This window comes from Columba livia, chromosome 3 (genome assembly GCF_036013475.1).
Source record: "Columba livia isolate bColLiv1 breed racing homer chromosome 3, bColLiv1.pat.W.v2, whole genome shotgun sequence".
Lineage (NCBI taxonomy): Eukaryota > Metazoa > Chordata > Aves > Columbiformes > Columbidae > Columba > Columba livia.
In genome coordinates, this window is record NC_088604.1 from 95,986,701 (window position 1) to 96,012,539 (window position 25,839).

A 25,839-nucleotide genomic window follows, 5' to 3' on the forward strand; every position below is an offset into this window, starting at 1 on the left:
CTGAGAGCTGGGTTTGGGTAATCCAGCTGTGTCCCTTACTGGGTAGCTCTCTCTTGGTTTTTAAAGCTGCTCTTCTTGGTGGATTCTTAGTGGTAGTTGTACTTAAGTAGTGCCCAGCTGAAAATCATTCCTGTCTCTTACTTAAAGGCTGGATTATAGCTGGCCTGTGCAGCAGGGGCTGCTGGCAGCATCAGTATTAGAACAGAGGCTATTAGGGCAGGAACTGCTGTGTATTCCTGTGTCTGTCCTGAAGGAAACTCAGAGAGTGAGATGATGTGAATAATAGTTGTCTAGATTTAGGAATAGCTTTGCAGAAGATCTCACAGCTCTGAATAGAATAACAAAACAGGCCAATAAAAACATTCTTTTTGGAAAAGGCTAAAAATTGAAGAAGATAAATCCTGTTTTGTTTCTACTGAAGCAAAGTGTGGGGGAGAATTGAAAGAAAGAAGGGAATGAAGGGAATAGATATCTTCTGGTTTTGGATTTCATCATACCTGTTGTTGAAAATGAAGCTTACATTCTAATAGCAAAAGGCAGACACTTGAGAAAACCCTGTCTCAGGCTGTGCGACTGGAGGGCAGGAAGGCACAGTTAAAACGTGTGTCCAGTGTTGGGAGAACACATAGCAATAACACATTTCTATAAGCAGGCATGCCTTGAGTTAAGAGTTATAAAAAATGGTTTAGACTGCTAGAAGTGGTGGTTAAACTTGCCTTGACTGATGTGTTACTGCCCCAAAGGGAGGGACATGCGGAGGATTGGTGCCCCAGCAAACAAGCATCTGCTGGTACTGTTGCTCATGAGTAGCTGCAGGTGCTCTGTCCTGTTAGGTCAGGCTAACTACTAATTCATCTATAAAAGCATGTAGATTTTTGCTTAAAGTGACAGTTGAAAAACTGGAAATAAGTTGGACAAACCACAGGATCCGGTTCCATCTTGATACACAGCTGTGCAACCTACTGAGATGGCTTAGATCAGTGCTATAATAACTTTACAGCCTATTCATGAGTCTGCTTCCTTCAGCATCTGCTCTCCTACAGCCTTTTGTCATCCCTCTCCATTACCTTCGTTCTGAAACTGTAACTGGCTGGCGCTCAGGCCTGGTTTTGCAGCCCACACCCAGCCCAGCTTCCAAGCCCTGACTTACTTGGAGTAAATGTCTTGCTCTGAAATTCATGTGGATTCGGGCAGTTTAGTAGCGTGACTGTGGCCTTTACTAGGGTTGAAAAATTCTGCAGGTGTGTGACAGAGCTGAGGGTGGAATTGTATTTTTTATAATTACCATTTCCTTGGTATGTTACTGCCCACCACCTTCTCAAAGATCTGACTCTCCAGTGTTATAGTTTTGTGGAAAAGCAGATCACCTGCATTGAAGACTGATAACACTGGTATATTCTTCCTTTTTGTGTTTACTGGAATTAAGTTATGGCACCCTTCCAGTAGAGGCTGTTACTTATATTGCCTTACAGTTGCTTGTGTTTGAAGAGGGAGACAGTTGGAGTGTGTCGAGGCATCTCAGCGGCTTGGCGTGTCCCTGGCGCTCAGTCTGGAGAAGGGAGCTGTGCGAGTTGCAGGGGACCACACTGAAATGATGGAAATGAAAGAGCTGGAGTGAAACCTTGTCTCTGAAATCAATCGAACTCCCATTAGTTTGAGTCCAGATTCCATCCATAAACTTAAATAGGGTATTTCTCTTTCTAGGTGGTCCTACAGAGATGTTTCCGTGCTTTTGCATTTGTTTTCATATTTCTTTGTAATGGTTGCATAATTAGGATATATCTCTAATGTCAGAAATGTGATAGATTGAATAGCACAAATAACTGTTAGGAAGACAAGAAGCACAGAACTGCAGAACCATCGTTGCTTTAAATATCCCCTGCTTTTAGTTGTTCACTTTAACCATTTAGTAGTTAAAGTTGCAGTGATGGCTGTTTAGGGACAAGTGCTAAACCAAAAGGAGAAAGAACACCCTTTTCTTCTTGAAAGAAAGAAATCATTCATTGGAAGAAACAGAAATCATTCTGTACGTTCCCAGCAGCTTCTCAGTTGGCCAGAGACTGACTTTGTCCCTAAAGCCTTAATGATGTTATGTACAGCACCGAAACACTCTGTTAGATTTTAATCGTACACAAAATGTATACTGTGAGCATTTTGTTAAAGCTGATCACAAATACTCAGCCTATAGAGCATCAAGCCCTTGAATTTAAGCTGGTTCAAGTACTAAAACAAAACAAAACAAAAGCTGGTATCTAAAGGACTGCCTTATTACTGATTATGCTTTTATCAGTGTGCCTCTCTGTTCTTCTTCTATGTTACCTGAAGGTAGAAAAACAAAGCTTTTAAAATATTTGTACTTTTCTTCCTCCAGCTCAGTGATGCTTTTGAAAGGAATGTTTTCATATTTTCTTTTTTTGTTGTTGTTGTTGTTTTTTTGGCGGGGGGAATAAGTGTTTGAAAACAATGCAAATTTTTTCAAATGTGATTCTCATAGCGACTGAACTTTCCAGTCCTTTTGTGACTTGATTGGTATTTTAATATAATAATCCATTGTTTTTTTCAGATCTTTACAAATGTATCTGTGTAACTGTAATGATAACTTGGTAATCCAGCTAACAGACAGCAGGATGTCCCACGTCCCAACCAGGAGGCGAGTTGAGGATGCTGGAGCTGCTGGAAAGGAAATTTCCATGAGCATTTTTTAAAAATTATTTCTTCTGAGGGAGGGAAAGAGAGAGTTTTGCGCTAATGCCTCAGATGTAAAACCTTCTTGACTGTTTTCCCGTACCCTGAGAAGTGTGACAGGTAACTCCCAGGTGAAAGGGGGCAGTAAGTGGAGTCTGGTGCCTGCCCAAGGGCTGGCACTTTCTCTGGCGATCACAAAACCAGCCGTGGCTGCTGGTGCAGGTGGCAGCATCTGCCACCCTGGTGCTTCTGCCTGTGAGAGAAGTAGGGAGGGGGTCAGGGGCCTGGCTGGCTGCTTGATTCATTTTTATACCAAAATCATGTTGTTTGCTGCCTTAAGAACAAGTGTTTTTACTGTCGTTACTCCTGAAATTCTTGCAGTCTTTTAATTGTCTCCTGGAGACATTAATTCTTGCTCACTGGTTTGTATCACTACTATTTCTTGTCCTTTGACTAATGCTTGTCACTTGAAACTTTAAAAAGAAGGGCCAAAACCAAGCAACTTGGTGTAAATTAGAACACCGCTAATAGGTGAAATGGGATATACCTCTTATACAGAAGGTTTGCTGGCAGTTCCAATAGTGCCGTGGTTTTTTGGGAAGATGCTTTCAGAGCATCTCAGCTGAGCTTCCTTAACTTGGCAGGTGTAAGAGAAGATGCATATTCCTGTGTAGGATCCTTCTTTTCCTCTAAAAGTTGATGGCCTTTCAGTGTGAAATATCACACAGTGTTTATTTTTATGCCCTTGGAATGTTTTGTGGAGGCTTTGTTTAGTTTCCCTTCATAATTTTTAATAGGAAGTCTTTGAAGTTGGGTTGTGGTTGAAAAATCTTGTTGGCAGCCTGACCATTCATTGTTGACTCCTATCTTTTTTTAACTGTGCATCCATAAAAATCTGGAAGGGAGTGTTTTCAGAGAAGCTATGAAGCAATGTATATTTCTGGAAAGGGGAAATAAGCTTGCAATTATTCTCAGCCATTATTTGTCACGTGAAAATGTTACATGCTAATGGCTGCAGATGGTTTACACAAAAACTGCATGCAGACTGAAAGCCCTCTTCCCTGGGAGCTATGGTTTTCTGTCATACATTGCACTAGAGCGGAAAAGGGTTTTTTTGCCTGCAGCGATGTGTTACCCTTATTTGCTGTTGCTAGCACAGAACTTCTTAACATGCATCTGGCAACAGTTAAAATTTTCTCTATCACTGACTTCACATGTATCCATCTAGATCAAGGATTCTCCTAAATTTAAAAGGTAAGGGCATCAGTACGCAGGAGTCTTCGGTGAAAAGCGTTATGTTTAGAAAGGCAAATGTGAAGGAGTCAGAGTTAAGGTTGTGGTCTAATGTTTTTGTGCCTTGCTAAAGTTCAGAAACAGCTTTTACGTTAATACGTATTTATGTGTACATAGGCATGTTGTACCTCTGTGCGTGTGTATGATTATAGACACAGTCATTGCTTCATACTGTGGAACAGTAAAACAACCCTATAAGGTGCCTGTATATTTTGCTTTATTCATTGAAAACAGTACAGATGTCCATAAAGTGCTACTTTGAATTATAGTTTATACAGTAAACATGCTAGAAGTTTGCATTTGGTATAAATTAGTCTGTTACAATAATGCAAAGTGAAGAAGGAAGGGTGAGAGGATTGAACAGAAGTTGGAATTCAGCACTCCCGACATAAAGTGAGTGATCAGAAAAGTTTTCCAAGGAGTGTTTTGAGTCCTGGCATTAATCAGATTCCATATAAACAGAGGAAACAAATCCATGTGCACAGATGCAGTTGGATAACTATACTTATGATTTTGTTTTATTTTTTTTTTTAATTGTCACAGCAATATGTTGCATCTTATTCTTCTGTGATGCTCTATTTTTGTACCGCCGGTGGACACCTCCTGTGGATACCATGGAAGCTGTGAGAAGCTGTGGCAGGCTCTGTGCAAATCCCAGATTGCAAATAACTTTTCTGTATGTCCTCCTAGACACTGATATCTGATTATGGTCAGCTTTGTTCAAAGCCCTGGTTTTCTTTTACCTGCCTTTTTAGGCCTTTGTGGAGGCACCTGTGGTGTCCGCAGTACTTGATTTTGTATTTTAAAATGGGTGTGTTGCTTCAGACAAGAAGGCTGTGACACTAGGAAGGTGACTTGGCTTGATAGTTAACTGTCTGGCTAAAACTAGTCCTGAGAGAGCAATATGCGGCTGGCTAAAACTGCTTGAATGTTCATGTACTGTAGGGGAGAAAACCAATTTTGAAGAATAGGCCTTTATTGGTTCGACAGAATGATTTTATCAGAGCACTAGAGAAGAGGCAGGATAATGGGATGAGATGAAGTAATCTAACTGCTCTGGAATAGCACAGCTGCTGCAATTTTGCATCTGATTATGTATTTCAAACTAGGAGATTTTACAGTTTCCTTCGAGGCAATAATAATAACAGTTTATGCAGAGAAGCAGTACTTACCTTGTCTTTCTCTTACTCCACAGGTGCCTGGCACGCTGAACCTATCGATCTGTGTCGGATTTGCGCTGTGGTCCATTTATTGAAGATGTGAAGCAACGTCAAGTCGGAGATTGGAATTACTGACAGACTGGAGGAAATCTTAGTCCTGATGTGCACATGGACATGCTGAATTATAAGTAATTCTGACTTCTTTTTCTCTCCCCTCCCTCCCCTTCACTCAGCTATCTCAGGGTTCATAGAGATTCCAATGGTTCGTGTGCCTGTAAGTTTGGAACAGAAGTGACCAGAAATGGGGGACCAGCAATTGTATAAAACTAACCATACTGCCAACAGCAATGAGAACTTGTACTACCAACAACACCAAATGAACTCCCTTCCATCTCTAAATCACAGCTATGGGACATCGGTTATGGATGCTCCCCAGGCATCCCCTCTCTCCCCACAGTTTCCCCAAGATTCAAGAGACAGTATAGCTTTGCCTGTAGGTTCAAAAAGTCTTGGGTCAATGGATACATCTAGACAAACCAGTTGGACACATTCTGGCTCAGGAAACCATGTCCCAGTGAGGAACAACTTGAATAATCAAAGCGCAATGTGGAGCCCCCTCGGGCAGGGGGAGTCCCACGACGGATACCAATATTCTTACTCTCAACCCAGTGAAAATCGATCGCAAAAAATTACCAGTGGGGTCCTGCATAAATTGGACTCCTTTACGCAAGTATTTGCTAACCAAAATCTGAGGATTCAAGTCAACAACATGGCTCAGATTTTGCACACCGAGTCTTCGATGGCGGATAATTCTGGTGACAGCGCGCTCCGGCAGCTGCTGTCCCAGAAACCAGCGGTTGAGCAACAGCCCGTAACTTCCAGCATACAAAGATATCAACCAGTGCCACAGCAAACACACACAAATTTTGCAAGCACACAGCAAAAGCAACAGATGCAAGTCATGCAGCACCAACAGCTGTACTACGACTACCAGCAGCATTTGTCGCAAATGCAGATGCATTCTGCATTTCAGCAAGGACAGACACACGTTCAGCAGATGCAGTCCCAGCAGCTCCTCCCGCAACAGATGCAGCACTTGCAGCAGACTCAGTACTACGCTCAGCCGCAGCAGGGACATCAGCGGCTCTCGATACAGGAGATCCAGCAGCAGCAGCAGCCAGCCCGGCAGCAGCGGCAGTGTCCAATGCAAATAGCTCAGTATTACCAAACGCAACCTGTCATGCAGCAGTTACAGCAACAGCAGCAACAGATGCAATTGCCGCTTCCTCCCTATCACAGGGAACCCGATCCAAAGACTATGCATGAGCCACACCAGTACCCTCAGGATCCAAGTCACCCTGTGCAGCTTATCCAGTTGGGAGCAGTGCCTCAGTATTGCTACCAAGATCCCCACGAACAGTACAGGCACTTGTACTCGCAGAATTTACTGCAGCAGCAGCAAGACCAGCAGAAGCAATACCCTGGTGAGAGCCGGGCACCGTCTCTGAACTCCCACGTTGGCCTCAATCCACCTGAGACCACAGAGGATCCTGCACGGCAGGAGGTCAATTCTGTAGGTAACGCTGTCCCTCATCGAACTCTTTTGCCACCCTCGGGAGTTCACCTGAACAACAAAAGCTCTCAGCAAGACTCTCCCAGTGCCGCGTGGCCTCAGGTAGGTAATATATTAGATCCTTGCTCAGTCAAACTTGTTTAGAAGAAGAGTAGCGAGGTGTGGAAGCAAAATGACTGCAGGAGAGCCAGGAGATTAGGATGCGAGTGGTGGGTGTCCCTGGGAGGTTTTGGGGAACTGCCTCAACACACTTGTCCTGTCTCCATTGCTGAGTTGGTGCGGGGCCAGGCTGGCGGCTGCACAAAGCTGCGGCCGTGGGGCTGCTGCTTCCTCTGCAAGAGGCTTTGGGAAGTTCTGCCTCTGTTTCTGGGGAGGAGGGACCTGGTTACAATAAAGTGCTCTTCCTAATTTTTCAACGCCTGAGGGCCCGATTGTGCAGGTAGAGTTTAGCCAACTCCCTGTTTTCAAAAGGTAATACTTCTGGGTCGGAATGAAGGCTTCGAACAGCAGGTGAGTGTAAGAAGGCTTGCACTAGCCGTGCTCATGGAGGCACTGATTTAGTAGAGAAATGCAAGTCTCTCAACTCAGAGGCTTTTAATATTAGTAAAATCATATGAAAAATGCAGACGTAATGCTGTGAGTACCTTCATTTATGCATTAGTATTTCCTGAAAAATTCTTTTTTATTTTTTCCCCTTTTCTCCCCTTTCCTCCTTTGATAGCAGGTGCAACTGTCAGATGGCAGACTGCGGCCGCTGTCCCCAGAACAAAGGTATTCTTAAAAGATTTATTTTTTTTTTTCTTTTTAATTTAAATATGAGAGATAAAAAGGAGTGCTGTAGCTTAGGGAGTGAGGAACGCACTCTGGGTAGGTAATAGCTATTGCTCTTCTAGAAACATCTATAGTTTTGTGCTTTGTGAATTTAAGTTTGTGTGATTTCCACCCACCTCATCTAACAATAAAATCAAATAAGTGTTTTGTCCTTCAAAAAAGAAAGAGAAAAAAAAAGGGAACTGAAGAAGCAAAAGCAGGAGGTGCAGTTTGCTCTCAGTGTTGCATGTAAGAAAAGGGGCAATACGTGGTTTGGATAAGAGATCTGCAATATTTCTTAAGGTCTCCCCTCTGAAGGGCGGAGATGTATTCTGGCACTGTTGTCTACCATAGGTAGGGGAATTGTGTCCAAGTATTTGTTAACTGCTGTCATGAGTGGGGAAATGTAGGTCTGTCAGGACAGATCTCGTGGGTTCTCAGACTTTTCCATACAGAGGGCCATATTTTGATAAGCGTGTCCTACTCAAAACTTCGCTTCTCCCCATCTTGGGAGCAGCTGATCTAGGTTATTGCCCACATATTCCACAGCACTGACTCCGTGCTCACTTGTGGCTTCATAACCATCTAACTGTAAAATTTTATTGACTTCCTTCACTAAAAAGCTTCCTCTGCAATAAAAGGAACATGCCAAACTAATGTCTCTTCTTCTGTTCCATGCTAAAAAAATGAAAATAAAAATAGTGGCCAGAACAGAGAAGCGCTTCCTGAGAGAGCTGATGGGAAGAGCAAGCTAATGTGTTCAATATGCTTGAAGGAGTTTAAGAGTTTGCCTGCTCTAAATGGTCACATGAGGTCACACGGAGGAGTAAGAGCATCTCCTAACTTCAAACAGGTAGCAGTAGCTGTTCGTTTTACTTTAGTATTTGGCACTCTCCTTTCCACGTGGATGTTTGCTTGCTTTGCCATGCTTTGCTTTGATGTCAAAACCTGTTCTTCTCAGCGCTGTTTTGTTATGTCACACCCTGTGTAAGTAGAAATGCACATAATTCTGCCAGTTTGTTGGTCAGAGGTCTGGCTTTAAAGTCAGAGGCAGTGGTGGAGGACAGAACAGTATTTTGTCCCTCGCTGGTTCTCTGTACATTACAAGAACACCCTACGAAGTCATATCAGGAGCACCTAAATCTTTTTTCCCCTCGTGTTTGTTTATTATATTAGAAATATCAGGAACATCAAGTCTTCCTTATTTTCATTTGGACTATTTGGATGACTAAGGGATGTTTATTGGAAGCCTTCCCAGGCTTTAATTGAAGGAGCAGGATTGTTGAATCTTTGACAGCTTTCCTCCCCTGTGTTTTAGTTCTATAGGTATCAACAAATAGCAAACCAAAAATGTGGGTTTGATTGAATTGTTCTGCATAGAAATAACTTGCCCCGTCAGTCAGTCTTTCTCTGCCCTGATATTTTACAAGTTCTGTCCTAACTGGGGATACCACAGGAAGGCAGAGCGCTACCAGAGTTACACCATCTGTGTCTTTGTTTTTAGGTGCCTGATGGGGAATTCTGTCTTCACAGGGATAAAAAGGGCATGTGTTTATCTCTCCTCCTGCAAGTTATCTTGTAAAGATACTTAATGTGGTTATTTATCACCGAGGCTGAATCCTGTGTAGGAGCCATAAGTAATCTGCCAGCTTCACTCGAGGCAAATAAAGAGTCCAAGAAGCGATGCTGTTGCGTGTTTTGTAACGCTGGCCACTTCTTTGCAGCCCTGGTGCCTACGTTGCGTAGCATTATCGATCCAGAAGTAGCCCTCCCTCACTCGGGCTGAAAGCCTTTAATTGTCTGTACAGGATGAAGGAGAGAAACCACCCCAGCAGCCGCTGCCTAAAGAGGTGGATGGCCTCGCGCCCATCGTCATGCCAGTGTCTGTCCCTGTCAAGCTTCTGTCACCCGAGCCCAGCCCGCAGCCCTCTGCCAGCGCTGCCACAGCCGCAGACAAGCCTGCCAGCTCTGTGTCAGATGACGAGATGCCCGTTCTCGTGAAGATGACTTACTCTCCACCGTGCAGTCCCAAAGTGGCCAACCCCTGCTCATCCGCTGTGAGTGCTGCCTTTCTTGCCACTAGCTGTGCTGTGCCTGTTAAATCCCTTTGCTTATAGTGCTGCTACTTTCTAAAATGTCTGTATTTTACAATCTTTTCTGGAATCTTCATGATGCCTAATAAACAAAAAAGGCCTGTAGCATCATAGCACTTCTTCCCCAGTCATGTGAAAATAATGATTTTCCCTTTGCTGCGGAATCAAGACCTCAGCTGAAAATAAATAATTTGAAATTGGAACGTGATATTCTTTTATCCCACTAGAACAAAGGGATTTAGTATCTTTTTACTGTTTGTTTGTGTTGTGTGTTGGGTTTTTTTTTTGTTTTTGTTTTTTTTTTTTCCTTTTCAGGCTGCTTTGTTTTAACGTTGTTGCTTAAATTCAGCAATTTTACTTCTTCCTGTTTTTTAAAGTCAGATATATGTGCTTGTCATTTGAGCTGAAGATAGGAGGGTACTGTGCAATGCTTACAGTGTGTGCTCTAAGCCAATATGAAGCTTGCAGACTCAGAATTTTTCAGTGAAGTCATTTTTTCCTTTCGCTCTGCATGCATCAGATCTAAGGGTTAATCACTGGGAATTCTGATACAGGAAAAATAGCTGTGCCTAGTGCTTTCATTTCACTTGTATAACTGAAATGGATGTGTACTCGAATGAGATGTGAGAATGCTCTTTATTGTTTTCCTGAAAGAGTCCTGGAGCAAGCAGTATTTATTTCACATTCCAATGTAGGAATAGATGCTGCTCGTTGCTACAAATCCTTGCTTGCAGACTGCGCCATGATAAGAGATTACTGGGGAGTATAAGTACTGTATGGTATTATCTGTGTAATGCAAAGAAATACTCTCGTGATTTTTGTTTTTCCTCCTTTTTATGAGGCTGATGGCCAAATGAGGAGACAGCATGTACCATCATGGGTGACTCTTTATAATAATTGTGTATTTATCACTCCCCTCCCGATCTTTCACTCAGACATACACACTACTTTTAAATATATGTACAATCTTTTACTCTCTTTCTTTCAGACAGAGGTTTACACATAAACTTCCACTTTACTGTGAAAGCCAGCATCTCATAATACTTAGCTTGTAACTCAGCAGCACAATTTTTGTTTCCTGTTTCCAATTTCTGGAGAGAAAAGGGACAGTCTTTTCTGCATCCTTGGGCTCTGAGTGGGAGATCTTCTCTAGAGACATCAGAGTAGGTGGCTTGGGCTTGTGTGTTTCTGCAACGTATGTGTACTGACTGTGATTAAATCTGCCAGTGTCTGGCTAAATGTGCATTCACTCAAAATTATGCTTGCAGTCTTTGTTATTGCCCAAGCAAACTAAACTTGTGCAGTTTCCTCTCTGGATCCTATCTTTTATGTAAGTAGCAGAATTGGAAATGTTCAAAGATCAAAAGATCTAGAGTTTCCTTTTCTGTAGAGAGATTGTGCCATCGGAGACTCTTTTTTTCTTAATACCAAAGAACTGGAGCTGTGTTGCATTTATTTATGCTGTGCTTTGGGCTGTCCAGAAAAGTTCCCACAAAGCTCATGGAACTGGTAAAATCAAATAGCAGAAGGAAACTAAATACTCAGCAAGGCTACAGGACGGTGAGCAGTCAAGTGAGGTCCCTCAGGATCTACCCAGGACTTCCAAGATGTTGTCTTGGTTGGTTAGTTTGCTTTACACTAGTGAGAAAGGACCACCAGGTCTTTCACATTTAAAGAGCAGAACAAAACGAGCCTTTGATCAAAAATGTGGATCTGGCCTTCTATTTTTTTTTTTTTAAGGTTGGTTTCTTTGTTTGTTGTGAGTGTGGTGGTTTGGGGTGGATTTTGTTTTTGGTCTGTAGTTTGTTTTTCCTCTTTTTTTCTTCTATTTTCTCCTCGAGTTTAGGGTCTTTTCCCCTTTCTCCTTTTTGAACACTAAATGTTCACCATTGTGATGGACTATGTCTGTCCTTACATGTAACCCTCAACCTTTCGCTGTTCTGAATATCCATTATAAACAAAATGCTCAGTAAAGCTGTTTTTTTTTTTTTCCTGCAAAAGGAAAACTCTTCCAAAACTTAATTTTTTTTTTGAAAGAAAAAATGTCAACAGCTGTTGGAGAGGATACAGCCGTGATCTAACAGAGAGGACAAGACCTCTGTAATCAAAAACATTTCCACAAGCTGGAATGTATTAACATAAAGGATAAAGGACGACTGTGCTAACACTCCTTTAACATGATTTTTATTGGGTGAATGTGATGTTCAAGAACCACCCATGGTGTAAAGATGTATGTTGTCTAAACATACATAGTAGTAATTTACTTCATGTAGTAGTAGAATTTACCGGATGATGCAGACATTCTGCAGTAACCCTATCTGTCAAAAATTTTCGTTGGCTTTTCAAGTTTATCGTAAAGAAGATCCACAATCTGAACACCTGAAAGCAGTATATTTAATACTGTGTTCATCTGCCAGCTTCTGCGTGTTCTTAAAGCACAACCTGTTTTCTTCCCACCTCATCCTCCCCAACCTGCTCCCCTACCCCCTCCCCAAATCCAGATTCCAGGTTTGCACAAGTTCTGTGCCTTCTGCTTCTTTGGATTCTAGGGGTTTATTGTTAAATGATTTTTAACATTCAAATTCTAGAATTCTAGGCATGTTACAGTGTGTGAATTTCCCAAATGGTCATCTACTACACTTTTTGCTCCAAAGAAGGAGGAGAGAGTTAAGTTCAAGATTTGTTGCAGCTGGACTGTACTCAGGCTGATGGGAATGTAGTGATAAGAGGCAAAGAATTTGAATTTATTACATTTTTCTTCCTTTCCTGCTGCTGAGTCCTGCAGTAATTTCACTGAGCTCATGTGTCCTTCCTAGTCAAACAAAATAAATGCATTGGAAAACATCTCGTATAAAGTTTCCAATAAACCGTGACTGAGTAATGAAATAACTCCCAACAGCCTGTATGTGTTCAGTGCAAATTGAAGTGCCTGGGGTGTTTGGGTGGAGCTGGAGAAGGGTGTGGGGGACTCAAGGCCTGGGAGAGCCATTCCCCTCACCTCCAAAAACAGGCAGCAGCCTCTCCATGTCTGCCCGAGGCTCAGCTCGGCCTTTACCAAGAGGGCTTGCGGAGGAGCCTGAGTGTAATTTGTCCTGGATTTTCTTACTCCCCTGCCTGAGGTTTCTGTGTAGGAACAGGTACTTTACTGACCAGGCTTATTATGGTGGTACCTGAATAACTGCCTGGTGGTAACAACTTTTCTGTGGTTGTTGCCCTAAGCTGTAGGGGACTTTGTGCAAACCACATTTAAGCATACCTAAATACTCAAGTTCTACGTGTTTTCATTTAGGAAATTAGCAAAAAACCTCATCAGACTGCTGTAAAATTGGAAGATAACTTCAAACCATTGCAGGACAAGAAGAAATATCGGCACAGACCCGAACCACTCTTCATACCTCCTCCTACTTTCAACTTCAGCATGTCCCACTCTGGTGCCACCCTGTACCAGAGTCAGCTTCGCTCTCCCCGTGTCCTCGGAGATCATCTGCTAGACCGGACGCACGAGCTGCCCCCCTACACTCCGCCACCAATGCTTAGTCCAGTTCGGCAAGGGTCTGGTCTCTTCAGCAGTGTTATCACATCATCTCATAGCACCTCACATACCCAGCTGCCACTTACTCCACTGACACCTACTCCACGGGTGCTCCTGTGTCGCTCCAGTAAGTACTACATTTACAGAGTGGCAGTATGTAGAAAATACCACTGTCCTCTCTTCTGGTGTTATCACATTGATGACTTTCATGTGCGCTGATGTAAAAGTCACCACAGGAAAAGCCCATCTTTATCGGGGTTTTTGCCCTGGGTTTTGTAGAGGTGTGGTGGTAAAGCATAACATGAACAGAGGAGGCTAACCAGTGAGTAAGGCTGTGCTCTTGCAGTGGGGAGAGGACGGGCATGCCTCTTGTTGCATCCGGGCCATCTGAAGTGCAGGGAAAATACGTGGTTTCAGACTTGGGGTTCACTTTAAGTATTTGTTCAGTGCTTCACAAGAAAAGGTGTCTAATCATACATGATTAGGGCAGTAGAAACTTCTGCAAGTTAGGACATTTCTGTTACCTGTAACGATTTAGACTGTTGCCATGTCTAAATATTGTTAAAGGGTAATTTTTCCTTAATAGACTGGATAGTAGGGAGGTGGCAATGGAGCCCAGGAGGTAGAGCATCAGCAGTGACACAGTTGTTACCAAAATACCCTTTTAAACTCCAAAACTCCAATCTCTGTTTCAGATAGTATTGATGGAAGTGTCATTCCGGTGACGCCTGGGCCTGGAGAACAGACGGTTGAACCGTAAGAAAAACAAGATTGTTTTTGTGAATGCTTTTATAGACTAGGTCTAGCCTAGAGCGTGCAGCCTGAAGTGTTTTGAACTTGGCAGGTGGTGATCAACTGCCTGAGGTTGGGTTGGGCTGGATGCATTTGAGGTTCCTCTGGATGGTGGCTGAGGACATTGGGAGAGAAGCAGCTGTGGGAGGTGTAGATTTTGTGTTACCTGGAATGTCCTCATACCAGGGCAGAATGCAAACAGGATTGTCCCTTGGCAGTAATGTCTTTTTCCGCTCTCTGCTGAAGAGTGCCATTCTGTGTGGAACACAAAGTTGTTTCCATCATCTAGCCTCTTCACTGGTCAGCAGATGTGTAGGCCAGCTTGGGTTGTCTATAAGGTATCATGTCTCAGTATAGTTTAAATTGTGTATTGACATTTTGGTTCTTCTCCCCTGAAGAGCTCAGTTCTCTAATATTCGAAATACTTGTTGAGCTGAGGGTAAAGCCTTGCATAAAGCAATCTGATGCAATTTCCTGCCACTCCAGTGTAATACAAGTTTTGTTGGAAACAGAGTGAACACTAATGTGACTTCTGCATGTTGTGTAGTTGAATACATATTAATTTATTTGTCTTTATAGACGAATCAATATCGGGTCCAGGTTCCAGGCTGATATTCCTGAGCTGCAGGACAGGTTGCTAATGGAAGAAGATGTGCACAAGGCTACTTTGGTTTGGAAACCATGGCCAGAACTGGAGAACAAAGTCTTCCAACAAAGAGGTACAGTGCCTTGCCTTTTTAGAAGTTCGTACATCACCCTGTGCCTGTTGAAGAAATTCACATTGATTTATCATGTGCATACTGTTCAAAATGTTCAAGAGTATTAACTAGCAAAAATGCAGATCATGATACCAGAACTGTATGTTACAGATTCAGGGTAAGAACATTATATAGTGGCACTTAAAGTGAAGCCTAGATTATGTGTTTTCTGGCAGCCAAGGGGGAAAGATTGTTGCCACTATATAATGTTCTTACCCTGAATCTGTAACATACAGTGGGTTTTTTGGGTAATGAACTGCCTGGTAAGGGCAGATATCACAGATGAGAGGCAGCTGGTGGCTCCTGGGCCTGTCCTGTGACCATAAATGAGAAGAAATGTGACAGTGACTTCTACCAATCCTGAGCAGAGTTTGTTCCTGCTTCCAGTGTGGTTCATATCTCTTTCTCTACCCTGGCTGGAGCCGCCTTGGCACAGCAACATCACTGGCCTGTGCAAGCCACTGCCTCACAGCCACATCTCTGCCTCCAGCTCTGCAGTGCCTGTCCCACGCCAGGGATACGCTCTGCGAATCCCCTCAGATCCCCTCCTCCAGTGAAGGATCCTAAACCAGAAGAGGAGGTGATGGGGAGAGAAACTACAAAAGCTGCTGCCCTGAACTGCATTGTCTTTGAGTGGCATTACAGTCCTTGGCTCTGGATGTTTGACTGACAAGCTGCTGTATTAGCAGTAAAATGTTGACTTGTTTCTGACAGTGGAAGACCTTTTAAATATGAGCTGTTCCAGTGTGTTACCTGGTGGAGGAACTAACTCGGAATACGCTTTGCACTCTCTCTTTGAGGCGAAAGGAGATATTATGGTAAGATAAGAAGCTGAAAGGGGAGATATGATCCTCTTCTGCAGATAAATTAGCATGCTTTATTAAATGGATTTAGATATGGTTATATAAAAAAGAGATTTCTGATTGATTAGCAGCGATGCTTTAAACATCCTGTAACATTTTTGGGGAATGACTTTTCCCTTTCATTCTTTAATAAATTTAAATTTCAAAGCAGTGCCTCTCTGAAGGCTTACTGTATATTTCATACAGATAAGATTACTTAGTTTATAGCCTTGGGGCTTTGAATGTCTCCCAGTGCTTGCTCCAGCCCTGCTATTTCACAAGCTTTATATTTGGTCAGAGAGAGCTTAGTCTTCTTCTGGCCCTTATTAAAACCCTTTTTTTGTGGCAGCAATCACATCTACTTATTTGTTCAGAACTGTGAGATAATTGCACGCAGTTCTCAAATAAATAATGCATTTCAAATATTTGCATTAGTTTAGTGATGGAAATGTTATTAACTAGGGCAAAACATCCATTTTGCCCAGTGTTAGGGAAAGACAGGGCCCTGCACCAGTTCCTGGAAAGCCAATTTAAAACAAAATGCAACAGAACACAGGGCTGGAATGAATCTCACAGGATTGTCTAATACAGTGTATTTCAGCTTGCATCCCAGTTTCCTTAGGCTCTGTTAGCTGTGCCTGGGGGCATCTGAGCCAGGGGACTGAATTTACTGTCAGGACATGAAATTTGCTGTATAAGAGGGGTCTGCATTGTCAGGAAAAAATTTAGGGATCCACAAATCATCTGTCTCCCTGATCCAAAGGAGGATTAGCTGTCATCCATGACAGATGTTGACCTAAACAGATATTCTAAAAGACCTCACACTATAAATATTAATGCTATCAAACCAACTGTTAAATATTAGTATTAATTAGCACTATCAAATCAAACACTATAAACCTACTTGTATGTAGCAGGCAGAAGAGAGAGAAGAGCTGGAAGTTGCTAAGTAATAGCCACATTTGTGCTAATTAAGGCAGGACAGGTGTGCATTAGGTGCTCTTCTGTGAGGTACAGCATTAATGGGCCTTGGAGAAATTTGATGTGATTTTGTATGGCAGAAAGGAAAAAAAGAGAGAAAATTAATTCATATCTTGATACCAAATAGTCTTACGTATGCAGCAGCTGACTGCATTTGCTAATTCTGTTTTTTCCCTGGTTTTTCATTTAGGTTGCTCTTGAGAAGCTGCTGTTGAGAAAGCCAGTGAGATTGAAGTGTCACCCTTTGGCAAATTACCACTACGCCGGTAGGTTGGTTTTCCTGCCATCTCGGTATCTGCTGGTATAGAGTGCAAGGCTGACATCCCAGGCTGGAGCGTGGGATAACGCTGCACTCTCTGCTGTCTGCTGCAAGGATGGCAGCCTCTAACATAGAGCTGATGTGGGCAGTGCCAAGTGGGGCTTCCACAACCTTCTATTACAAGTTGGGCATTTTTTTACCTGACTGAGGGTTACAGAAACTTTGCATCCATGTTGCTGTGTAGTGTTCTACAGATTTAAAACTGTTTTGAGTATTTTTTTTCTTCTTTTAAACTTAAATTTAATTTGTTGATCTCTTTTAAAATTGCTGTTCTTCATAGATTGTAATTTACTAGCAGTAAGGTCTTCATTTTCTGGTATGTAAATGTCTGCCGTCATGCCTTCCTTTTCTGAGGTGATGGTGCATGATAAATTAATATGATAATCGTGAGCATGCTCCCATAGAGGCAGTGCTGTAACTCTTCCTAGTGTCTTGGTACTAAATACAGAGCCTCTCTTTGCATGGATCTAGGAAAAAAAAATAAAAACAAAAAACAAAAACAAACAACAAAAAACCCACAAACAAAAAACCCAAACAAACACAAACAAAGCAACAAACACCACAGTTGCAGGATTGTGACTACTTTAACACAGCAAAAACTGCATTTTGGTGATGAAGCAGAAATGCCCTGTGAAATACACAAGGTGGTGTTAAGCTTTTGGGCTTGAGTTGTGTCACTAACGCATAGGTAGCAAATGTCTCTCCTCTGAAGCCCTCCATGTTGTTGCTCAGTGCTTTGTAGTGGCTAACAACTGCTTGGACGCAGAGAACAGAGGTTTACTTAGAGACTTGAGAATTTATCTCCAGTTTAGGCTCAATAGGAAGCAAGCCAATAATCTTCTGGTGGTCAGTCCGTCACAATGTCCAGGGTCATATACTCATTTCCAGTGATAATCATTGTGTGACAGAAGTATAGAAGCGAGCTGCTTCCTGGCTGTAGCAGCTCGCTGGACAGATTTCCAAGTAACAAAGAGTCTTTTGTAAAGCAACTCCTTAACCCCTTGGCTTGAGAGCGAGAACAGAAACATGTTGGATGGCAGCTGATAATGAGAGTGAATAAATGTGAAGATCAGGTTTTGAGTCTTGGATGGGGGAGATGCCTTGTGTCTTTGGTGACAACTCTGTTGCAGTCCAAAGGGTGGACATGGAAGTGGATGGAGAAGGAGGACATCAGCCAGGAACTTTGACCAGGCTCTCTTGTCTGAAGAGATGACACCAAATCATATGTGTGAGACAGTCCAGGGGATGAGAACAGGAAGATGAGAAGATATCCCAGCAGTCTCATCTTTAGTGAGCGGCCTAATTAAGCAGAGCAGATAAGAAATTGCTGCCTGTGTGATGGAGGAGGAACAGTCTTAACTGAAGCAACTTCACAGTAGTTTCAGAAAGTATTTTATTGTGATGCAGGGGGGGGCCAGGAGGGACCGTTTTGTTTAATCTTTCACATGAGATTACACTAATCTCTGTTAGCTAGCACCGAGAGCTATGGACATCAGTGTATTCCTGTTTCTTAAGCAGGAAAGGAAGTTTGGTTCTGCTTATCGCAGCATGAAACAAAATCTCACCAGTCTGGATTTAAGTACCATGAAATAACAAGACAAAGGATTACTTACTAATGCTCTTGAATGCAACATGTGATTGCAACTTATATTGACAGCCACCCTCTAGTACCATGCAGCAGCTCTTGAATAATGGTTTATTTGTGGTTGATAATCAGCCAGTCAAGGCATATGGGAATTTCTCACAATCTAGTGCATTAATAGCTTAATGTAATTTCCAGTGGCATTTGTTTGGGTTAACTCTTTGGGCTTTCTGGTCTCTACTCAGAAATCACAGCTATCAGGCACTACCACATTTAAAGGTGGAATAGGCTGAAACAGAGCATGGCACTGACTCATGAGAATTAACTGATACCACAAACAGTAAATATCCAAACTCATCCTTAACATTGCCCTCAAATGAGGGTACAAGCTCATCTTTGAAACCTGTTGGCTTGTGAGGGAAGTAAGTTGTAAAACTTGAGGCTTTTCTGTTGTGTGCCAAGAGAGTTGGGCATACTGACCCAGGGCTGCTCGGAAGAACACCCTGATCTCTCTGTCCTAATGCTGCACTGTCTGTCAGGATGGTGTTTCAGGGAAGAGAGAAGGAACACATATCTAACAGGAGTGCTGCTGCAAACTCTTGAGTAGTTTTAATTTGAACAGTGGAATTTCTCAGGTTGGAAGTTCTCCTGCAGTGAGAATTGCAGGAGAGATGGTCTCTGAAGTAATGTGCTTCAGGCATTCAGGAAACTACTTGCACCTACTGTGACAGGCTGTGGATCAGACCCAGCATATTCCGTATGTGATGGATTTGAGCCACCTCTTGGGGGGCTCCCTGGGTGTAGGTGTAGCCCCCTTGAAACAAACAGGATGGGCCCAAAGCCCCCAGATTTGTAGAAGGTATTTATTGTTGGTTAACCAGTGCAAAACCAATATGGCAGGTAAAACAAAATGTAGAATAAATATCTAAACCTAAAGATCAGCTTTAAAATTCTGTCTGTATTCCAAAGTCCAAAATTCTTTCTTGCTGCATTGCAGATCTCTCTATACACGTTCTCTGTATCTCCCTCAAGCTAACAAGAGCAAAAGTGGTTTCCCAGCAACCAGGGTTAAAAACAGCTTTTCTTCTGTTTCTTTTCCTACACAGGATTTATTCTATTAATTAGGTTACTTCCAATTAACCCTCATAATCTTGTAAGGGTCTCTGCTAATACCACAGCTATTGGGGAAAGTCTGTAAGGCCTGAATGCTCCATAGGTGTACAATAAAATTAGTCCACAGAAGTGATTCTTTTTTTATTATTATTTTTTAGAAGGGTAGGGTAAAGACAGGAGAGCATCACTAGATTTTTGCCAAAACTTTCCTTTGGTGGTGTTGTGCTTTTTAAAGTTACTTTTTGGCATAGTAGAGCAGGCTCCTGGACTGAATCAGTGCACTTATCCCTGCCCAGAGGGAGGGTACGTGCAGATGACTGGCAAGTTATGTAAGAAGGGAACGATGCTGGTGCAGGGGTAGGAAAGATGGCAAGGCAATGTGTCAGCAAAAAGATCTTTGGGTGATAACAGAATAAATAAAACTCATGGCTTGAAGCCAGTGCCTTTCTCTGATGCTTAAGAGAGCTTTAGTGTAAATCTCTGCAGAAATAACTAATGCATGCTTCTATCCAGTATAGTACTGGAAAAGCAGTACCTCCAGAAAACAGCTTGCAGAAGAGTTAATTTTGTAGTTTCCAGCATATGAAGGAGTGGTGAGATACCTACTCTAAGCTTGTGAGCCTGGGAGTTGCTGCTGAAAAGCAAAACATTTGCAGTTAATAAAAAAACTATGTATTTTTTTAATAGACGTAAGTAACCTGTAGAGGTCAATACCATGCATGATGCCAAGCCCAAGTTCATTGACTTCAGCATGGATGCAAGCATTTCTATGGAGAATGGTAACATTGACAGGAATATTAGGGATTTATTTTGATAGTTTTTAATGTTTCAGAAACTCTCAGACTGAAGTAGAATCTTCTCATAGTGTAAGTCATTTCAAAGGCATGCGCTTTTTGGCTTCTTGCGTATCCTTCTTTTAACATATGTAATGCTGTCCATCCTTACAAACAGGATGCTGCTTTGATGCAATAGAGGAGTCCTGTGTTCCTTCTGTTGGACTGATACTGAGGACACACAAAATTCATTTCAGTATAAATGTTGATTTCACATTTTCATGGGCAGTTAGGCTGGTGAAACACACACAGAGTGACAATATTTGAAAGTTTTGTATACAGCTTCCATTAAATTATCAAAGTACTTTGTGTGTATTGCGTGTTGCTACAATCTCTATTTACTTGTGACCTCTGTCACAGAGGATTTTAGTGTCTTACCTCAAGCTGTGCAAGTGAGGAGCTGCAAAAGGACCTTAACAAAAGTTACTGTCTGGAGAACAAAATGATAGATGAACTTCCATGTAGTTGACCATAAAGTGGCATATATGGGAATAAGCAATACAAGCTTTACATATAGAATTATGAGCTCTGTGGCGATACTTCTTAATTTGAATGAGACATTGGGATTATAATGCTAGTTCTCTGAAAGCTCTGGATTTTACAACAGCCTAAAAACCCAAGTCAAATGTTTAGATGACAGGTAGCATGGTGATGCCACAGTGCAAGTCTGTAGATGGCTTATATGTTGACTATTGTGTGCCTTTCTGTTCTCTTCATCTCTACAGGGGTGTTTTAGTACTGGAGAAGGTTCAGAGAGGGACGGCAGTAATGACCAAAGGTGTAGGAGTGACAGAAAGGACATGCAGTCCTGAACAGCATGGGCATGATAGTAGAGATTGGGTTCACTTTCTTTTCCACTTGAAGAAAGAACGGTCATCCAGTGAGGCTACTAGGAGTCAGGAAACAAAGAAAAGGAGGTGGTTCTTCACACGGAGGGTCTTCTGATCTGTGAAACTCCTCAGCAAAGGATGTTTCGGGTGCAAGAAGTTTAATTGGTTGAAAGGAAGAGTCAGTCAGCGCTTACAAGTATAGTTAATAATGGACTCAGGAAATCCCCTGTGCCAAAAGTGGTCAGAGGTTAGGAAAAACTAGAGAGAAGCATTGTATATGCTTGCCCTGATCTTACTGTTTCCCAGGCAACTGCCTGTGACCGCTGCTGGAGACCGAATACCACTTAGATGGACTCGAGGTCTGAGTCAGTACAGCCATACTTGTACTTGGATAGCAGCAATCACTAATGTGTGCTTGAGGTCTTCCAGTTTTTGTTTTGGATACTACATCAATGCCAAGGTGGTGGGGTTTTATAGCTTATAATGACTTCACTCTTTTTTTCTTTTTTTAAGGCTCTGATAAATGGACGCATCAAGAAAGGAGGCTGTTCAAAGAGGCATTGTCCACCTACAGCAAAGATTTCATATTTGTACAGAAAATGGTAAGGTTATTTCTGTCTGTCAGTTGTTTTTAGCATTGCTGTATTCTGTTCCCTTCATTTTCCTTCCAGTGCCAGACTGGCTTACTGCAGGCACAGAGCCAGCAGCAGTTACAAGAACACTGACCGAAGTGCTGTATTCCATTTGGTGCACCTGTGTGTGCAACCGCAGCACCAGTTAAAAATAAGTAAAATCTGTTCATCTTGTTGTTATATGTAAAAGTTTTCACACCTGGAATCCATGTCATGGCATTCCACGTGTGGGACAAGTATGGTGCTCTGCTATCTTCTTGGTATTAAAGGTACTCAATTCACTGGCATTGAGCCTTGCACCGGAAAGGTTTGAAACCTGTTAATAAAGAGAGAATCTGTTTGGGCTTAATTTTCATGTTCTGCCACAAAGCAGAAAAGACAAGGTGTATACATCTCAGGGTAGAATACTTTACTTGTTAGTTCAAATGCTGATAAACGTTTGGGTTTATGAGAACCAAATCTTAATTCCTAGATTTCTTGGTGGTATTGTGCACTTTTGAGGTACAAAAGTATATTCCTATTTTCTGACTAGATTCTGGAGAATCACAGAGAACTGTGCTGAAGCCAAAATAGGCAACACAAATTTGAATGAAAAACAATAACTAAACCCCATTATTCTACAAGAGTACTCCTGTTGTAGTCAGACTCTCTTTTTTCTCCATTTGAATGTTTGAGAAATAAAGACTAATAAAATTGTGTTGAACTAAAGCAGAAAATTGAGATTGGACTATTTATGCAACTACTTAACTGCAGGTTAAGTCTAAGACGGTTGCACAATGTGTGGAATACTACTATACCTGGAAGAAAATCTTGCATTTGGGACGGAAACACAGAACACGCTTAGAGAAAAAAAGAGAAGAATGCCTGGTAAGTCTAAGAGAATATGAGAGAGTTTAATACTTGATAATTTTTATGTTCATCCTGTTTTGAGGAGGAGGTTGAACTAGATGGTGTATCTTCCAGCCAAAATTATTCCATAATTCTAAATGATGTTCTGTATCAGCATTCTGTGACCTCAGCTACACCAAGATTTTGTGTTCCTGGACTGTAATGACATAAAAATGTGTTGACCAGTGTGTTATCTAACTCTAGTCCAGCAATTATTGCGTTTGCTACTGATGAAGCAGGTAAACCTTTGTAAATTATTCCTGTGCCTGTGCTTGCTCCTAAAGGCTGCTCTAATATTCTAGTACAAATACCACTTACACAGACTGGCAATGCAATTCTTTGTGTGCAAGGTCTGTATTACTGGTAGCTTGAGTACTCTTTAAGAGATGTGGGGCTTTGTTTTTAAAATAAGTCCTTTAATTTGACTTTGAATATAGCATATATTCTCATTCATTGGGGGAGAGTATTGCACCTTAACATCTCTGTAGATTCTTGAAGCTACAGCTCTGTAACATAGCTGAAGGTGTTTTGAGCACTGCAGTGAAGCTTCACGAGCGGTAGCTCATCCATTAGGGTGTGGTAGTTCTAGCAGGACCAGGAGATAATTCAGAATTGGGAAAAAATACTGAAACCTGGAAGCAGACTTGAGTAAGCAGCGTGCTGTTCCAGTACTATGTCTTACTATACAGTACTGTCTGTCTTTGATCATATTTCTAGTATTTCTTAAATGCACGATCTATTTCAGACAAGTGGAGAAGAGGAAGCGTTAGAGGAAGATGAGGAGATTGAAGAAGATAGAAAGGAAGAAGGGGAAATGCAGAAGTCTCCTGACCCACCAGCTATACCTCTTGTTGGACCTATAGATCTGCCTGCCCTTCAGAGTCTTTCACTTTCTTCGTCCTCCTTCATCTGTGAAATGCCAAACTGTGGCGCTGTACGTGTGTTTGGTATCTTTAATGGGGGGGGTGCTGCATACTAGTGAATTGTGATTTTGGAAATCAGGGGTTTAGACTGTTTCTGACCAGTGATATCTCCTGAATATCTTTGGACAAATCATTTTGCCTGCTTTTAATTCCCACCTCACAAAATATAGGCAATATGCTGATCTCTACGTAAAACTGAATCCGCAAATGTTGTATCAATTAGAAATAAAGTATGGTAAAAGCTCTGATTATCTTTTTTGTTAAACAACTGTAATAATAGGATCGCTCACTCATTTGTTTTATTACAATTAAGTTTCCTTAACTCTAGTGGGATGGAGCTGAGAGCAAGCAGCATTTGACCAAGTAGATTGTGCACATTAGATGTGTGCAGTTGTTCTATCATAATATGCTTTCAGCATACTGCGTTCTGCAGTTCCTGTTCCAGTGTGGTATTTCCTAATCTCTGTTTTGTTTTCTTTTTTCTTCCCTTCACCCTGCTCCCCACCAGGTGTTCAGTTCCAGACAAGCGCTAAATGGCCACGCTCGCATTCATGGAGGTACGAATCAGGTGACAAAACCGCGATGCACCATTCCAGGCACTAAGCAGAAATCTGGTACACAGAGCGGCTACTGCTCCATCAAGAGTTCTCCTGCCCACAGCACAACAAGCGGTGAGACCGACCCAACAACAATTTTTCCTTGCAAGGAGTGTGGCAAGTAAGTGAAATCTGACTGCAGTATCGCATTCCATTTGCCTGTTTATGTTCCACATGAACAATCTCTGCTCTGATGGTCTCAAAATAATAGTTGCCCCTTAGATCACACATCCTCTTACCAAAACCTTCAGAGATTCGTTTGCGTGATGTTTTGGATGCTTCCTCTGCAGTATTTATTCCAATTTTCCTGAATCTATTTACCTACTAGAATTTCTACGTCTGACAGTCCAGCTTCCTGCTTCATCACAGGCTTGCATGTGACAGTGGGCAACTTTCTCTTGCGTTTCTGTGCTTTTGTTTGTCCATCCTAACGTGGGATTCCTTCACCTTTCCCCTGTTGTGCAAGATTTTTGTGAAACTGAGTACAGGGACAATTAGGATGTGCATAGATACTGCAGCAACTGTGGGAGCTACAAAATACCTCTGCGGCAGAGTCAGATTATGCCGTTTTGATACTGTCAGGATGTATAAATCTGGTAGTCTGTCCCTGAAATTCTCACCATGGCATTGCAGACTTCACTGACTTCTATTTCAGGACAAGGAAGCAAATGTACTGATATGTTGTTGAGACTTTTTTGGCTCACTTCATCAAAAGCAATGCATTTTTATCTGATTTTTTTTTTCTTTAAAATTTAGGGTATTTTTCAAAATCAAAAGCCGCAATGCTCATATGAAGACTCACAGACAGCAAGAAGAACAGCAAAGGCAGAAGGCTCAAAAAGCTGCTGTGGCAGCAGAAATGGCAGCCACTATTGCAAGAACTACTGGGCCAGCTGGGCATAGTTTGATCCCTCTGGATCACATGAGTTTGGTTAAACATGTTGAAAATGTTGGTGACATTGACGACGATGTTGTTCAGGAGCTGGGTGATGTCATGGAGGAGAATGAAGTCATGGATGCTGACCTCTTACTGGATGATGAAGATGCAGATCTACTGCAGGATGATGCTGAATTGTAAATAAAGTTGTTTGATAAAGACAGCTACTGAGCACAGCCTGAATGGATCAATCAGGAAACTTGGACTGCTCGTTTATTCCCCACTGATTGTAAACTACTTGTTGAAAATGATAATTCTTTTATCCAGGTCTAGAAAAAAAGAAATCTGGTTTTTTCCCTTTTTTTTATTAATTTGTGTTCTAGGGGAAAAAATAAATAATTGGTACAAATATTCTTATAAGGTGTTTTTATCTGAGCTCATTTTGCTGATAACTTCCGAGGCCACTAATTACAGAAGTTCATGGTTCTGCTGGCACTTCCTGCCAGATGCAGGTTCTTTAGTCCTTAACTCTTCCAAGTTTCATTTCAACGCAATTAGAGGAATGATTTTCACACACTTTTGATGGAACTTTTTTTTGCCTGTACTGGATCACTTCTAGCATCTTCTAGAGACACAATGTCATCTCTGTTAAGGAGATGATTACATTCTTTGTCTTCGTGCTGTCATTTTAAGGGAGGTGGAGGGGAAAAAGAAAATCTGATTTAAC

General features: G+C 42.0%; 1 protein-coding gene across 14 annotated transcripts in view; it reads left to right on the forward strand.

Moving 5' to 3' along the window:
- The window catches only part of TRERF1 (transcriptional regulating factor 1), a 100,360-nt gene extending 74,828 nt beyond the window's left edge, over positions 1 to 25,532 (forward strand). For 6 of the 14 annotated variants that reach the window (XM_065058339.1, XM_065058343.1, XM_065058340.1 and 3 more), the window contains 14 exons: positions 5,174 to 6,813; positions 7,433 to 7,482; positions 8,224 to 8,377; positions 9,330 to 9,578; positions 12,904 to 13,273; positions 13,842 to 13,902; positions 14,518 to 14,657; positions 15,411 to 15,514; positions 16,710 to 16,785; positions 21,710 to 21,798; positions 22,582 to 22,695; positions 23,462 to 23,650; positions 24,148 to 24,356; positions 24,992 to 25,532. In XM_065058339.1, coding sequence (XP_064914411.1) covers positions 5,440 to 6,813; positions 7,433 to 7,482; positions 8,224 to 8,377; positions 9,330 to 9,578; positions 12,904 to 13,273; positions 13,842 to 13,902; positions 14,518 to 14,657; positions 15,411 to 15,514; positions 16,710 to 16,785; positions 21,710 to 21,798; positions 22,582 to 22,695; positions 23,462 to 23,650; positions 24,148 to 24,356; positions 24,992 to 25,313 — 3,501 coding nt within the window. In that variant the 5' untranslated portion in view covers positions 5,174 to 5,439 and the 3' untranslated portion in view covers positions 25,314 to 25,532. The remainder of the gene's footprint in view (positions 1 to 5,173; positions 6,814 to 7,432; positions 7,483 to 8,223; positions 8,378 to 9,329; positions 9,579 to 12,903; positions 13,274 to 13,841; positions 13,903 to 14,517; positions 14,658 to 15,410; positions 15,515 to 16,709; positions 16,786 to 21,709; positions 21,799 to 22,581; positions 22,696 to 23,461; positions 23,651 to 24,147; positions 24,357 to 24,991) is intronic. The other 8 variants (XM_065058350.1, XM_065058346.1, XM_065058349.1 and 5 more) reach the window with 7 other exon arrangements.
- The last annotated feature ends 307 nt before the right edge of the window (positions 25,533 to 25,839 follow it).